Source organism: Carcharodon carcharias, chromosome 15 (genome assembly GCF_017639515.1).
Source record: "Carcharodon carcharias isolate sCarCar2 chromosome 15, sCarCar2.pri, whole genome shotgun sequence".
In the NCBI taxonomy this organism is placed as follows: domain Eukaryota; kingdom Metazoa; phylum Chordata; class Chondrichthyes; order Lamniformes; family Lamnidae; genus Carcharodon; species Carcharodon carcharias.
In genome coordinates this window covers 88,557,106-88,573,401 of record NC_054481.1, presented here as the reverse complement: position 1 = coordinate 88,573,401, position 16,296 = coordinate 88,557,106, and the positions used below count along the sequence as shown (strand labels likewise).

Below are 16,296 nucleotides of genomic sequence, written 5' to 3'. Positions count from 1 at the left end.
GGGTTATACCTTAACAGGACTGGAAGACGTATCCTCATGGGGAGGTTTGCTAGTGCTGTTGGGGAAGGATTAAACTAGATTGGCAGGTGGATGGGAACCTGAGGGAAAATTCAAAGTGCAGAGGAGAAAAACTGGCAGTGGGAAGTAGAGAAATGTGAACTGATAAGGAGGATATATTAGAGAGTTGCCTCAAGGTAGATAGAATACTTGGGGAGTTTGATAGAATTAGAGTAGGCAACAGTAAGTCATTAGATGGGGTCAGAGTAAGTGGGAAAGTAAAAAAAAGCCAAAATTAGGGCTAATGTGTATGTTTGTGAATGCAAGAAGTGTGATTAATAAGATTGGCGAACTGCAGGCACAGGTTAACAAATGGAATTATGATAGGACTGGGCATTAAATCTTCCTGGGTACAAGGTGTTTAGGAGAGACAGGAAAGGAAGGAAAGGGGTGGGCGGATGGAGTGGCAATATTGGTTAAAGATGGAGAGAGAGGATGTTCCAAAGGGTCAAGGATGGAATCTCTCTGGCTAGAAGTAAGGAATGAAAACGGTGCAATAACATTGATTGGTGTAGTATATAGACACCAACTAGTGGAAGGGATGTGGAGAAACAGATTTGCAAAGAAATTACGGACAGGTGCAAGAGTTATAGATTAATCCTAATGGGGGACTTCAATTATCCAAATATAGACTGGGATAGGAATAGTACAAAAGGACAAGAGGGGTGAGCGTTCCTGGAATGTGTTCAAGATAATTTTCTGCAGCAGTATATTTCCAGTCCAACAAGAGGACATGCACTTTTAGACCCGGTTCTGGGGAATGAGTTGGCCCAAGTGGATCAGATATCAGCGGGAGAGCCTCTAGGAGACAGCGACCATTGTATCAAAAGATTTAGGTTAATCACAGAACAAAACACGGAACAATCCAGAGCAGGGATAATTAATTGGCGGAAAGCCAACTCCAATGGGATGAGAATGCAACTGAGTCGAGTAGTTGGAATCAAATGTTGGCAGAAAAGACAGTGGCTGAACAATGGGCCGCCTTCAAAGAAAAAGTATTGCAGGCAATGTCAAGGTATATTCCCTTGAAGGGGAAAGGTAGGACAAATAAATCCAGAATGCCCTGGATGACGAGAGAGACAGAGGTGAAGATGGAAAGGAAGAAGTGCATGTACAACAGATGTCAAGTAGAAAATACAATGGAGAATCAGGCTGAATATACAAGGACCAGAGGGGAAGTGAAGAAACTAATAAGAAAAGCAAAGAGAGAGCATAAAAAGAAGCTGGCAGCGAACATACAAGGTCTTCTATAAGCATATAAATAATTAAAGGGTGGTAAAAGAAATTGGGGCCAATTAGGGTCAAAAAGGGGGACTTGCATGCGGAGGCTGGAGAAATACCGTGGGTGTTGAACAAGTACTTCGCATCTGTCATTACAAAGAAAGAACTTGCTATCCAGGCCGATAGAGAGGAGGTAACTGGTACACTGGAAGAACTTACCATTGTGAGGAAGGAGCTGTTGGAAAGGCTATCTTTATTTAAAATAGATAAGGTACCAGGACCAGATGAGATGCATCCAAGGGCACTGAGTGAAAATTACAGAGGCACTAGTGGTAATCTTTCAGTCTTCCTTAGATACAGGGGAAGTGCCAGAGGACTGGAGAATTCCAAATGTTACACCCTTGTTCAAAAAAGAGGTGTAAGGATAAAGCTGGCAACTATAGAGCAGTCAGTTCGACCTCACTGGTAGGGAAACTTCTGGAAATTATAGCAAGGGATAAAATCAATAATCACTTAGACAGTGAGCAACAAGAAACAGAGTAGTGATGAATGGTTGTTTTTCAGAATGGAGGAAGGTTTGTAGTGGAGTGCCTCAGCGGTCAGTGTTGGGACCCTTGCTCTTCCTGATACATGTTAATGACCTAGACTGTGGTGTGCAGGGCATGATTTCAAAATTTGCAGATGATACGAAGATTGGAAATGTGATGGGGATAGCCTTGACCTTCAATAGGACATGGACATGTTGGTGGATTGGGCAGAAAAGTGGCAGATGAAGTTTAATGCAGAGAAGTGTGAGGTGATTCATTTTGGCAGGAAAGATATAGTAAGATAATATAAAATAAAGGGAGAGCCTCTAAAGGAGGTGCAGGAACAGAGGGACCTTGGTTTATACCTACATATGTCATTGAAGATGACAGGGCGTGTTGAGAGAGCAATTAATAAAAGCTTATAGCATCTTAGGCTTTATTAATAGGGGCATTGAGTGCAAGCGTAAGGAGGTCATGTTGAACTTGTATAAGATACTAGTTAGGCTTCATCTGGGGCACTGCGTCCAGTTCTGGATGCCATACTTGAGGAAGGATGTGAAGGCATTGGAGAGAGTACAGAGGAGATGCACAGGAATGATTCCCAGGACGAAGAACTGTAGCTATGAGGATAGAGTGGAGAGGTTGGGACTGTTTTCCTTGAAGAAAAGATGGCTGAGAGGAGACTTGATAGAGTTATTCAAGATCCTGAGGGGTATGGACAGGGTAAATAGTGAGAAACTGTTCCCACTCTAGGAAACATCAAGAACAAGAGGGCAAAGATTCAAAATAACTAGCAAAAGGAGTAAAAATGATGTGAGGAAAAGTTTTTTTCACCCAGAGGGTGGTTGGAGTCTGGAACAAACTTCCTGAAAGGGTGGTGAGACAGGTTCAATCGCAGTATTCAAAAGGGAATTGGATTGCTACCTGAAAAGAGAGAATGTGCAAGGTTAGGGCTAAGGCAGGGGAGTGGGACTAGGTGGAATGCTCTTTCGGAGAGCTAGTGCAGACTCGATGGGCTGAATGATCTCCTTCTGCACTGTAAAGATACTGTGATACAAGGTGTCCCTGATGCATGTGCTGCGTAACATTACTGTGCACTCACCTCCAAGTTCTCCTCAAAGTGCAGCCCACAAGTGCATGCTTTTTATATGCTGCTGTGAAACATGGATGGACGATACAGCCAGAGAGCAGGGGCCGGGAGGGGGAAGTAAAATTGCTAGATGCTGACCCAGCTGACACACAAAGCAGATATTTATTAACTGGTGTGCATTAACAAATGCTGCAGGTTGTTTTGTTTTAATGAGCTTCATTCTGCCCTTGTATTTAGATGTGATACTTATCCCTCGTGAGTGTCGTCCTGATGAATTTTCCTGTGGTTCTGGCGAGTGTGTCCCTCTTGATTATCGCTGCGACTTCAGGGCTGATTGCAGCGACATGTCTGATGAAGACAACTGTGGTAAGAGTTCTATATATCTTGATGTAAAGGAGTTTGGAATTCAATGCGCCCCTCCTCCTTCCTCTGAGGATTGCTGTAGTGGTGCCAATCTTTGCCCACCAGAGCAACCACCAGATCTGTATCTTGTTGCATGTCTTCCTTATGATAATTTTGACGCACTAATCAGGCCTGCCCAAAGGTCTTTATCATGGACTCAGGATTCCACTCACATTGGAAATGGAGTGAACGGTGCAGAGAATGCTGAACAATGACTTTCAGTCACATGAGGAAACCACCCTCTGGTCCATCCAGGCTTTGCCAAGATGGGAGGAGGAACTGAATAAAATGTGGGTAAAATGGTATGTAAGCCATATGTTACTAATTATGCCCAACAAGTTACAGTGTGCAACCAAGTAGAGCAATTTTTATCACATCTGAATTTTTTTAATGTGTTGCCTTTCTTTGGAAATAAGAGTATATCAGTACATTACTGCAGGGGCTTTTAACTGGGCCTTTACGAGAAGGTTTCAAGGACTCTGCCACAAATAATGTATTCCTATAGACGCTGTAGGAACATTGCTAAATAAGGTCCAGGTCTGCCATGGAAAGCACCACTGGGCCCCAGAGCCTCATGGTCATCAGTCAGCCTTGTTGTTATGGAGACGCTGTCCTGTCTCAGCAGACACGCCCTGCTCAGCTCTCCAGTAACGGATGAGAGGAGAAGTGAGAGCTCTAATGGCATCAAGACCATTGGTTTCATCAATACCCTGAGCTCCAGTGACATAATTTCAGCCTTACTGACAGTTTACCAACCTCTATGACCATCTGCTAATTTCACTATGACTTTACCAGCCTCTGGCAGTTCATCGGCCTCAGTGATGATCTTCTCACTTAAGCAGAGCTTGAACAACCTTGGTCCAGCCTCAACCTCATAATAATGAGCAGACTCAGTGCCAACATAAGTAACACTCAACCAGCTTTAGCAGAACACCACTAACCTGAGCCACAGTTTATTAATCTCAGTGCACAGACTTCAATGATACCAATATCAGCAAGAAAAAAATCAGTGGCAACAAAATAAATTACAAAGAACAGGAAAAATCATCGTAAATGCCACAATCAATACCAGGGGATAAACTTTTCATCCAATACCTTCACATCTTGTCAGAATTATTGCTTAGTAACGAGTTTCACATTAAGTAAAACAAAATTAGTAAATACATGTTTAATTGTACAACAATTTTTTCTTAGAAAAAGTACTTGTTTTACAAGAGGTCCTTGAAGTTTTTTTTACAATACGGGGGGGGGGGTTGTCTCAGAAGCAGAGGTTGAAAACTCTGCAGTAATGTACTGGACCAGCAACGCAGAGACTGGGTCATCTCTCATGTCTCCCAAACTTATTCCTACTTTACAGAGTTTTCAACCACATATCTGCACCATCACGAAAACCACCTATTTCCACCTCTGTTACATCGCCCATCTCTGCCCCATCTCAGCTCATCTGCTGCTGAAATGCTCATCCCTATCTTTGCTATTTCTAACTCTTCCAACATACTCCTGGCTGGGCTGCTACATTCTACCGTCCATAAACTTGGGGTCATCCAGAACTCTGCTGTCCTTGTCCTAACTCGCACCAGATCCATGACCCCTGTGCTCACTGACCTGCATTGGTTCCTGATTAAGCAATGCCTCATTTTTAAAATTCTTGTCATTGCTTCACCCCCTGCCTATTTCTGTAACCTCCTCCAGCTCCACATCCCTCTGAGATATCCACACTCCTTTAATTCTAGCCTTTTGAACATTCCTGATTTTAATTACTCTGCCACTGGTGGCTGTGCCTTCCGTTGTCTAGGCCCTAAGCTCTGGAAGTCCCTCCCAAGCCTCTCCATCTCACTACCTCACATTCTTCCTTTAAGACACCGCTTAAGACCTACCCCTTTGACCAAGCATTTGGTCACCTGACTTCACCTTCTTACATTGCTTGGTGTCATATTTTATTTTATCTAGCCTCTGAAGTATCTTGGGACATTTTTATTCTGTTAAAGGTGCTATGTAATTAGATGTTGTTGTTACGGTCCACAGTGCCCACTGGGATATTGTTTGTTTGGTTTTGAGTTTAAATGTTTAAAGTATTCTTGTACCAACTGTGCAGCGTCACCTTGGACATCATCCCATGGCTTCTCATGATTGGTTAAGATCTGGATAGCTTCTCATTGGTGCCAGCTGCTACTTTCTGAATCTGTCTCCAATATCATGGATTCCCCCTTGCTGGTTTCAGATGAGTAAACTACAGAGGAAGCCAGTGGGGTATTTGGTTGGAAGGGCTTGTTAGGCCTTTTGAGGCCTTGTCTTCCAACATATACATTGGCGAGGATTGTAGAGTTTCTCTTAACTTCCGGAAGAAGTTGGTGGGACGATTGTTCTCAGACCAAGTAGAAAGATCCCTTGTTATTTAAAACTTGGACCAGCAATTACCTGGTGACCTTCACTTGTCTCCCTCCTGTATCATTTGGATGGATTTTATCTCATTATAGCTCTCCTAGTGAATGAACGGGAAGGATAATATTTACTTGCTCTTGGCATTGACCACAGCAAGCAGATAGAATTGCTTCAAGGAATAGTTTTTATTTTAAACAAATTATCTTGATGTTTTCTGAAATTTCTTTCCTGTTTACGAGAAATAAATACCAATTTCAAAGTGGCCTATGTTTTCCAGTATTATGAAGCAGTGTCTTTGTGGGAGTCCGTATCAAAATGCAATGCTCCCCAACTAACATTACTAGCATGGGGGAGCAGCTTCAGTACCCAGGCTGCAGCGCCTCAGCGTACCCAGACTGTAGCGCTTCAATAAGAATGCTGACCATGTGAAGGGAACTAGTAATGGGCAAGAAATGCCGACTTTGTCAATAATACCCACATCTTTGGATTAATAAATATATAATTACACGTAAACCATAGGTCTTTGATAGTCTCAATATAGAGAGGATGTTTCCTCTTGTAGGGATGAACATGACTAGAGGCCATCAATATAAGATAGTCACCTAGACACCCAGTAGGCAATTCAGAAGAAACTCTTTTACCCAAACGATGGCAAGAATGTGGAACTCACTACCCCAGGGAGCGATTGAAACAATAGAACAGAAATATTTAAAGGGAGGCTGGACAAGCACATGAGACAAAGAGAATAGAGGGTTATAGTGGTAGATGTAGGTGAGGAAACATGGCACGAGGCTCGAATAGAGCATGATCATTAGTATGGACTGGTTGTGCTGAATGCTCATAAGAAATAGGAGTGGGAGTAGGCCATTCAGCCCCTTGAGCCTGCTGCACCATTCAGTAAGATCATGGCAGACCTGACTGTGGTCTTAACTCCATTTTCCTGTCTGTCCCCCATAATCTTTGACTTCCTTGTCAATGAAAAATTAGTCTAACTCAGCCTTGAATGTACTCAATGACCTAGCCTCCACTGCTGTCTGGGGAAGAGAATTCCACAGACTAAGAACCGTCTGAGAAAGAAATTTCTCCTCATCTCTGTGCTAAATGGAAGGTCCCTTATTTTTAAGCTGTGCCTCCTAGTTCTAGATTCCCTCAGGAGGGTAAATATCCTTTCCGCATTTACCCTGTCAAGCCCCCTCAGGGTTTTTTGTGTTTCAGTAAGATCACCTCTCGTCCTTCTGAACTCCATTGAGTACAGGCCCAACCTATTCAACTTTTCCTCATAAGATAACCCATTCATCCCAGGGACCTGCCTGGTGAAGCTCCTCTGAACTGTTTCCAATGCAAGAATATCTCTCCATAAGTAAGGAGACCAAAACTGTACACTGTACTCCAGGTGTGGTCTTAGCAATACCTTGTATGGCTGTTGCAAGACTTCTCTACTTTTATTCTCCAGCCCCCTTGTAATAAAGACCGACATGCCATTTGTCTTCCTAATTACTGCATGCCAATGTTTTGCGATTCAAACTGTGTGCTGTCTAATCTTTAAGAATTTCTCAGTGCTTCAAGTACATTTAAAATTGAAACATGCTTTAAACCCCAGGGAAGAAAATTGGCAACAGAATGTTCCAGTATCTTTTAAACCTCGTTGGCCTCTCTTCCCTATGTCTCAGGCTGGTTCACTACAATATCTAAATATGAACAGTCCATGACAGTGTTCCAGTAGCGACAAGTTCTGCAACCAATCTGTGCCCATCTGCAAGGAAAGTTCCATCAGTATTCCAACATCAACCTTCCTACATCTGCTTCTGTTGGCCCCTAAAACCTCTAAGCAACCTGTTACCAAGGGAACGGGTTTTGTGTGTCCTTTTGGGGCCTGTGGCTTCGATTTTCTGTGATTTATTTTCAAAGTTCATTTTTTCACCACTTAGTACACATTTACAACTTGAACACTCACCACCTGGCCTCCCCGTCCCATCCCTCTCAATGATTCCTTTACAATGAAGGGAAAACTATGGCAGTTTTCTGGCCTCATGCTTCCTGCCCTTTGCGGCCCTTCCACAATTACCAGTAGACAGTGGGTGGATAATAGAGTTAACAGGGTGTATATTCATCCTGCTTGCTAGCTGATTGGGGGATAGTGACCCTGCTGCCTGTTTTACAGCCCGCCCAACAAATGTCAATGCAAAAGAAAATGTGTGGGAGTAAAAGGTGTGGGATGATAACACCCATTTTGTGCCACTCTCTGAGATTAACTTGTACACGTGAAATTATATCAATCATTGCAAGGTGTAAATATTAAAGTTGAATTCTCAGAGAGTAAAATTAGAAATGACTTTTCCGAGGAAAAAGAAAGCTTTAGCCGGGATGGACTCTCTGCACTAAGACGACTTGGTTCTCACATCTGCATATTACATTTTCAAAACCTACAGCAGATGTAATTGGACCAGTTTCCACTGTTCCACCCATTCAGCCAAGAACGCCAGCAGCCCCTACAACACCTGCATTTATTACAGCCAAACCAGAGCGACGACCGCCAAGGCCGCTGGTTACTGCAGCACCGACTCCCCCCACTATTGACGTGCTGAGACCCTGCCCAATAGACAAGGCAGTGTGCCAGAATGGGCAGTGTATCCCCAGAGACTACCTGTGTGACGGAGAAAGGGATTGCACTGACGGAAGCGATGAGCTGGACTGTGGTAAGTACCTGAAGTAGAATTTCCTGAGCGCTAATTTGTTTAGGAGAGCGTGAAGAACATTTGTTGTTGTTGAATTATTTTTTGCCGCTGGTTTTCACATAAGAAGGGAACTGAACATTGCTGTTATTAACTGTTAGGATGTTCTGGAAAATAAGCAGCAGTGGAGAATTGCTAAGGTGTTTCCAGCCTAAAATGCAGAAAATTGGCTATGACCTCCACTTCTAATTGGTTACCTCTGACCTCTGCTGGAAAGTGTGTGAATATAACGGTCATAGAGACAATGAACCATTCTTAGAGGTTTCCACGCACACACATTGGGGAAGAGCCAGAGTCAGGCAATATTGTGGATTGAATGTCCGAATGATATTACTGACCAGGATTATCAGTCCTGTGGTGCCAGTGGGACTGCACTTTGTGATAAATTGCTGTTTTGTGCCACCATGATTTTAATCACTCCACTATTGCCCCCTCTCCCCTGCTCTCCCATTTAATTCACTCTTTAAGACTTACTCACTTGATCCATTTTTTGGCCAACAGTTGGTTCCTGATTTGGCTCACTGTTAATTCTGTTTGATATCATTCCTGTGTAGCATCTTGGAACATTTTACTCCGTTAAAGATGCCACATTAATATAAGTTGTTGTTTAACGAGATGCTGATGAACCACTTGAACTTCTCTATCATACTTATACATCTCCTGAACCACCACCACCCCCCCACCCCCCCAACACCCTGCTCTGCCCAGATTCTTGTGATGCCCCCTCAGTTGTAGTTCTGAAATATAGTTATTTCTTATTAACCATGAAAGACTATCAGAGGCTGAGCTTAACATAAAGGTAACTGGAGATCACTCCAGCATCCAACTTTTTGGCGGCTTTGAACCAGCACCTGGGACCTTGAGATCCTGAGGTAAGATGTTGGCTAAGCTGAAGGGTGAAGGACTTGGTGCTTGAAGATTGGGAGGAAAGAAGCAGCCCTCCCACTGAGTACTTTTGAAAACAGAGTTTGAAGAATTTATACTTCAAAATAAAATTTTTGAGGCACAGCCAAGTGCTCTGTTTCTCCACAATTCTGAAAAACTTTGCATTTATATGGCACCACTTCCATTCAGAGGGCATGTGAATGACTTGTGAAGAGTTGTCACTGCTGTTAGATAGCCAGTAGGGTAACTGATACCTTTCACATTCCGATCTAACACGCACCATGAGCCAGTTACCCTGCTCTTGGTGGTTTTGGTCGAGGGATAAATATTGACCAGGGCATCAGGAAAATGCCTCTGCTTATCTTTGAAATGTGCAGTGAGATCTGTTATGTCTCCCTAAAGAGTCAGATGGAGTCTCAGTTTATTGCCTCATCCGATGGATACCACTAATTCAGGCTTGGGTGGGGGCTGGCACACCACTGTGGCTGCCCAGAAACCTCATGTACCTCATTCAAATAGACACTTCCCTTCCAAAGCTGCATGGCAAGTATCCTGGGTCTGGTCAGTCATGAGGTGGTGTTCACAGCCACATTTTATCCGCTCCCCTCAAACTGTCCAAACATACGTGGAATTTTTCAACCGGCCTCACTGGATCAGACTTGGACAAAACTAACACCCATTTAATTTGTCCTCCTCCTTAACCCAGGGATATCGAGTCAATTTGTGACCCCACTGATAACCCTAACTGAGACCCACAAACTCTGATTTAGGGATTGATGCTAGGATCTTCATGAGATTATAAGAAAGAGGCGCAGGAGTAGATCATTCAACCCATTCGGCCTGCTCCATTATTCAATAGCATCATGGCTGACCTGATTGTGGCCTTAACTCGACTTTCCTGCTTGCCCCCCCCCCCCCCCCCCCCCCCCCCCCCCCCCCCCAAATAACCCTAGGACTCCATGGTCATTCAAAAATCTATCTAACTCAGCCTTGGAATTTACTCAATGACCCAGCCTCCAATGCCCTCTATAGAAGTGAATTTCAAAATCTAACGACCCTCTGAGGGAAGAAATTCTTCCACATCTCCTCCTTTAATGGGAGACCCCTTATTTTTGATCTGTCCCCCCAGCTTGAGATTCCCCCACAAGAGCATCTCAGCATCTACTCTGTCAAGCTCTCTCAGAATCTTATATGTTTGAATCAGATCACCTCTCACTCTTCTAAATAGCAATGAGTATAGGCCCAACTTGCTCAATCTTTCCTCATATGACAGCTCCTTCATCCCAAGAACCAACCTAGTGAACCTTCCCTTAATTGACTGCAATGCAAGTATATCCCTCATTGAGTAAGGAGACTAAAACTACACAATACTTCAGATGCAGCCTTCTCATTGCCCTGTACCTTTGTAGCAAGACTTCCCTACTTTTATGCTCCACCCCCCTTGCAATAAAGGTCAACATTCCATTTGGGTTGCTAACTACTTGTACCTGCATGCTAACTTTTTGTGATTCATGTACAAAGACACCCAGATGCCTTTGTATCTCAGCATTCTTGAGGTCTTTCTCCTTTTAAATAATATTTTGCTTTTCTGTTCTTCCTGCCAAAGTAGACAGCCTTACATTTTCCCAGATTATACTCCATCTGCCAATCTTTTGCCCACTTTCTTAACCTATCTATATCCCTTTGCAGAATCATTGTATCCCCCTCAGAAATTATGCCTATTTTTGTATTGTCAATAAATTTGACTGCAGTGCAGTTGATCCCTTCATCCCAGTCAGAAATATACATTGTAAATGGTCTAGATTCCAGCACTGCTCCCTGTGGCACTCCACTTGCTACAGTTTATGAACCTGAAAATGATCCATTTACCCCTTTCCTGTTAGTTAGTCAATACTCTACCCATGCTAATATATCACCCTCAACACTACTCAGTATCTCACTACAACAGAAAACTCCATTTAGCCACCGATTAGTTGAGGGGTGAAAACTATTCTCCACATTTACTTCCATAAATCTGTACAATATATTATTAAATTTGGTATGTCAATCTCACACTCCTTATTTTGATGTCATCATTCTATGACAAACAGTTGCACTTCCATTACGTGCATCTTTTCTTCCTAAGTCCCAGAAGTGGCAGGTCCTTAAACTTATATATACAGCTTCAGTCTGGACACTCAGTCTCCATACGCAAAGCCAGGGGACATGCAGCAGTAGATCTAATTGTATTGTATCGGGCAATTTTTGAAAAGCACAGCTCAGGCAATGTGAATTCACTTTTTCTTGTTCTCCAGGAACGCCATCACCATGTGAGCCCAATGAGTTCAAGTGCAAGAACGGTCGCTGTGCCCTGAAGCTGTGGCATTGTGATGGCGATAATGATTGTGGAGACAACTCTGATGAAGAATACTGTCGTAAGTCAGCGGAAATTATCCTTCAGCCATATCCCTGCCCCAGAAACAGATTGCACGTTGGTGTGCTTTGTCAACTAATTCATTTAAAACTCTTTGTACTCGGGCTGGTTTTCGATTGCAGGAAGTGGGTTATTGTAATGAAATGCTAATTAAGAGGAAGTAATTAAGACTCTCACTTAAATAAATCAATATTTCTTGCACTCCCCAAAATGCCCGGAGAAATCGAATGTGAACTCCATCACATTATCAGCCTGATGAGTCACATTGCTAAGATCCTTCGTCGAGTTCTGATGAAAAGGGCCAGGGGCAAGATAAAGCCAGAAACTTCAGCTCTTCAATGTGGTTTTGTAGAAGATAGAGGAATAAAAAATGCTATCAGAAAGAGCTATGGAAATGAAAAAAAGATGTGTTCGCGTGTTTTTTTGATTACAGTAAGGTATTTGATAAGGTGAAACATGGAGAACTGATGTGTTAAAGCCTCTTGACCTTGAAGGCAAGGATCTGAGAATAATGAAAAATTTTCATTGTGAACAAACTGCAGCTGTAAAAGTTAAGAATGATGGAAGAGATTTTGTGAAAATTAAAACAGGGTCAGACGGGGGTACTTCCTCCACAAATTTATTCAGTTTATATCATGAAAATATTCTTCAAGAGATTGAAGACCTTCCTGGATTATTAGTTAGAGGTTGCAACTTTAATAATATAAGATACGCTGATGACACCGTTCTCATTTGCAGTTTCTCTTCAGAGTCGGCAAAGATTTTGAATAGAGTAGTGAGGAGAAAGGGCTGAGCGTAAATTGGGAAAAAAAGAAAATTATCCAAAGAAAATCGTACCAGGATGTGAGATCACAGTAAAGAATGAAAAGGTCACACAAGAATACTAATTTTGTTATCCAGGACGTATGTTAACATTGGACGGAAAGTGCAATCAAGAAATAAGACGAAGGATTGGACTGGTCAAAGATGCATTTCAAAAAACTGGAAAAGATTATGATCAACTCAAAATTAGCCATGAAAACAAAGCTGAGAATCCTGGAATGCAACATCACACCAATTTTGACATGAAAGTGAGCATTGGGACAATCAGTGAAGCAATGCAGAGAAAAATTGAAGCTGCAGACTTACGGTTTTTGAGGCAAATAATGAAGATATCTTGGACAAGTCACACCACCATTGAAGAAGTGCTAGTAAAATGTGAGACCAGAAGATCTCTGCCGACCAAGTTCAGGAAGAGATAGTTGGAATTTCTTGGGTGCGTAATAAGAAATCATGATTTAGAAAGTCTGATGTTGATGGGAAAGATCAATGGTAAAAGAGATTGAGGTAGACAAAGAACAATCTTCCTAAAGAGCCTTGCAAACTGGATAAATGTACCATCATCAAAGATGACCCACACCTGCAGAGCAAGATTAATATGGAGGTCCATGGTCACTAACGCCTTCTTAGGACATGGGACCTAATGAGAGAGAGAGAGAATTAAGTCTCCGTTATTTGGGCATACCACATTCACAGAAATCTACATTGGGCTAATGCCTTTTTATTTCTAATTGATGTTGATATATGGTCTGGGGATTTACAGTACAGACAAATAGCACTGCAAGCGTTCCTGACAGATTTAGGAGGGTGCTCATCATCTGTAGCATATCATTCGACCTGACTCCTGTACAGGTTGTGTCCGTGTGTCAGTGATTTTGCTGATGGTGGTCTAAGAATTCCAACCAGTTAAAGGGAAAGCTGGCCACTGTGAATGAGCGGTTTCACTCTTGCAGAGACACATTTGGAGGTCATGGCCTGGATTTTTTGATCAGTATTGTTTTAATGCAGAATGATAAACCAGGAAATTTAGGCCACTGTCTACCTAGGCAATGAATATGAAAGTTTAGTTCTCAAAATGTCAAACTTTAGGATACAGAATGAAAAACACCTAAATCTCGTCGGGATCCATCGCAGGTGGTCACTCTCATATTAAACCCAAATCTGAAGATAAACTTACCTGGCAGAATATATGCTCATACTTTATGACTCTCAAACTTAAAGCCAGATGAAACGAAGATAAAGGATTGACATGTAACTTTTTTGCTTAATCGCTACATTGCCCTGATATTTTACTCTTGTTTATATCATCTGTGTTCCCCCCCACCCCCCACACCTCCCCGGACACATTGTAAACCATGAGCAGGCTGTGTGGTGTGAGATCTGATCAATGTCTTTTCCAGTGAATAAGTTCTAGTAAAAGTGTTCTGTCAACTTTCAGCCACCAAAGGACCTGGAGATACGTGTGCTCCTGAGCAATTTGTCTGTGTTTCGACCCAAACGTGTATCCCGGCAAGTTATCAGTGTGATGAAGAAGCTGACTGTCCTGATCGGTCAGATGAATTTGGATGCAGTAAGTAATCAGTGCTGTCGTTCTGTAAAGAAACTGTGTCGCCCTAACTAATCCACTTTGTTGGCCATGTTTGCATTCAGGGAAGTGAGGACGATATTGAAACTTTGTTGAAACTCCCACTTTGAAATTTGCGTTCATGTTACTTATTTTGTTGGTATTCTTTGTGGGGGGGAAGAAATAGGGGTGTAAGACTAATTGGATAGCTCTTTCAAAGAGCTAATTCTGACACGATGGGCTGAATGGCCTCTTTCTATCTTCTGCTATCAGAAACAGCTGCTTCAACCCTTGATGATTTTGAACGCCTCTGATCATCTCTGCTCCAAGGACTGCAACCCTGGCTCCTCAAGTCTTTCCACATAACTGAAGTCCTCTAACCCTAATAAATCTCCTCCAGACCCTCTCTAAGCCTTGATATCCTTTCTAAAGTGTGGGGCACAGAATTGGACGCAGTACTCCAGTCGGGGCCTAACTAGCAATTCATGAAGGAAAAGTCATTCACTGAATGAGCCTCTGAGGCATTTCAAAGGCACTGCATAAAGGCGAATATTACTTTGATAAAATGGTTCCAAGGTTAAAATAATAAATTAAGTCACTGGTCCTTTTTTTAAACAAAAAGTATAGAGATTTGGGAGGCAGGTCAATAGTCTGCAGAGTCCAATGGGAAAGAGTCTTAATTTGTCGTTATATTGTTGCTGATTTTGCTTTCTTGTCACCATCCTTTTTTTTTTAAGAACCAATGTGGGCTTCTGTTTTGTTTCTTCCCATCACAGCAGGGTTAAGACTGAGAGCTCACAATGGTGGGTTTTGTGATCATGAGCCGTCCCCTCTCCTGGATGGGACATTTGTTGAAACTGCTAATGACACTTCTTTTTCTTTCCCATTGAGTCTTTAAAGCTATGCCACATGAAGATCAATTTATTTGAAGATTCTTCTGTTTTGACTTGAAGCCGTTCTTAATCTATGACCAAGAAATTGCCACAGAGATGTGTAGGGTTATAAGTCATTGTTGAATATTCTTCTCTACAGCTCCTCCCCAGGTCATCACACCACCACAAGAAACAGTCATGGTGAAGCGTGGCGCTACCATCACATTAACTTGTGTGGCGGCAGGTGTTCCAACTCCAATCATTACGTGGAGATTGAACTGGGGTCACATCCCTATTACCAGCAGGTAACTATTACGTGGTCTGTGAGTTGGTTGAACGTTAGCAATGTGCCCATTGGTCTACCCCGCAAGGGGTAAGCCACTCAGTTCAAGGGCAATTAGGGATGGGCAGCAAACGCTGGCCCTGTCAGTGACATCCATGTCCCCTCAATGAGTGAAGAAAAAAAAAAACCTGGGAGAGGTGAAAAACTGGGTGAAAACCTTGATCAAATTGGGGAAAAATAAAATCTGTGAATTTTCCCTCTGACCTGCTAAGGTGATCCAAACTAGCCCAAGAAACCATGCTGGCCCTGCTGTAATGTTACCCAGTGCTACAGATTCTCTGTTGTTACTTGTCTTTTCCGTATGGCTCTAAACAGAGCCAAGACTGTAATGACGTCAGTGGGTGCATAATTTAATGATTTTTCCTGTATTTTAATTGGTTTAGTGTTTCCAGCTTTCTAAAATTACAACCATTCTTCCTTTGATTGAATTTTCCAAATCATTAGCTTATTACTGTAATTAGAGGCAGTATATTTGTGGGGGGTTTATCTTTACAATAGTCCTGAATATTCCTTACTAAAAGCTATAGGGCACTGTATTCAGGCTCATGGCATTCTCTAACATGTTACACCCTCATCATTTTTAATGTGTATATCTAAGCATTATTTCTTGGACTGAAGAGACTGTAGCACAAGAAAAATGACTATGTCAAACAGATGTTTTGTGTGTTGCTGTATGAAGGTAAACAGGTCTATTTCTTTATCTTTCTCTATTTCTTTCTCTCTCACCCTCTCCTCTCTTTCTCTCTTTCCCCTGCTTTCTCTTCAATCTCTCCCTTGCCTCTGTTGCACCCTCCCTGCCCTCCCCTACTGATGGGCTAGAAGGGAAATTTCAGGTCCAGAACAAGGGAAAAGAGCAGCTAATAATGATAGGGTGTTGAAACGGTAAAGCACACTGTCCATTTCCTGACTATAAATGAAATTATATGGGATCTATGTTGCATTACTTAGCATATGCAATTTGCATGTGCTTACAGCAGCCTTCCTGTCAA

At 42.4% G+C, this 16,296-nt stretch overlaps 1 protein-coding gene across 4 annotated transcripts in view; it reads left to right on the top strand.

The window, feature by feature from the left end:
- hspg2 (heparan sulfate proteoglycan 2) overlaps window positions 1-16,296 on the top strand; it is a 519,883-nt gene that overhangs the window by 210,388 nt on the left and 293,199 nt on the right. For 3 of the 4 annotated variants that reach the window (XM_041206462.1, XM_041206461.1, XM_041206460.1), the window contains 5 exons: window positions 3,133-3,261; window positions 8,109-8,375; window positions 11,591-11,710; window positions 13,967-14,098; window positions 15,125-15,269. In XM_041206462.1, coding sequence (XP_041062396.1) covers window positions 3,133-3,261; window positions 8,109-8,375; window positions 11,591-11,710; window positions 13,967-14,098; window positions 15,125-15,269 — 793 coding nt within the window. The remainder of the gene's footprint in view (window positions 1-3,132; window positions 3,262-8,108; window positions 8,376-11,590; window positions 11,711-13,966; window positions 14,099-15,124; window positions 15,270-16,296) is intronic. The other variant, XM_041206463.1, reaches the window with a different exon arrangement.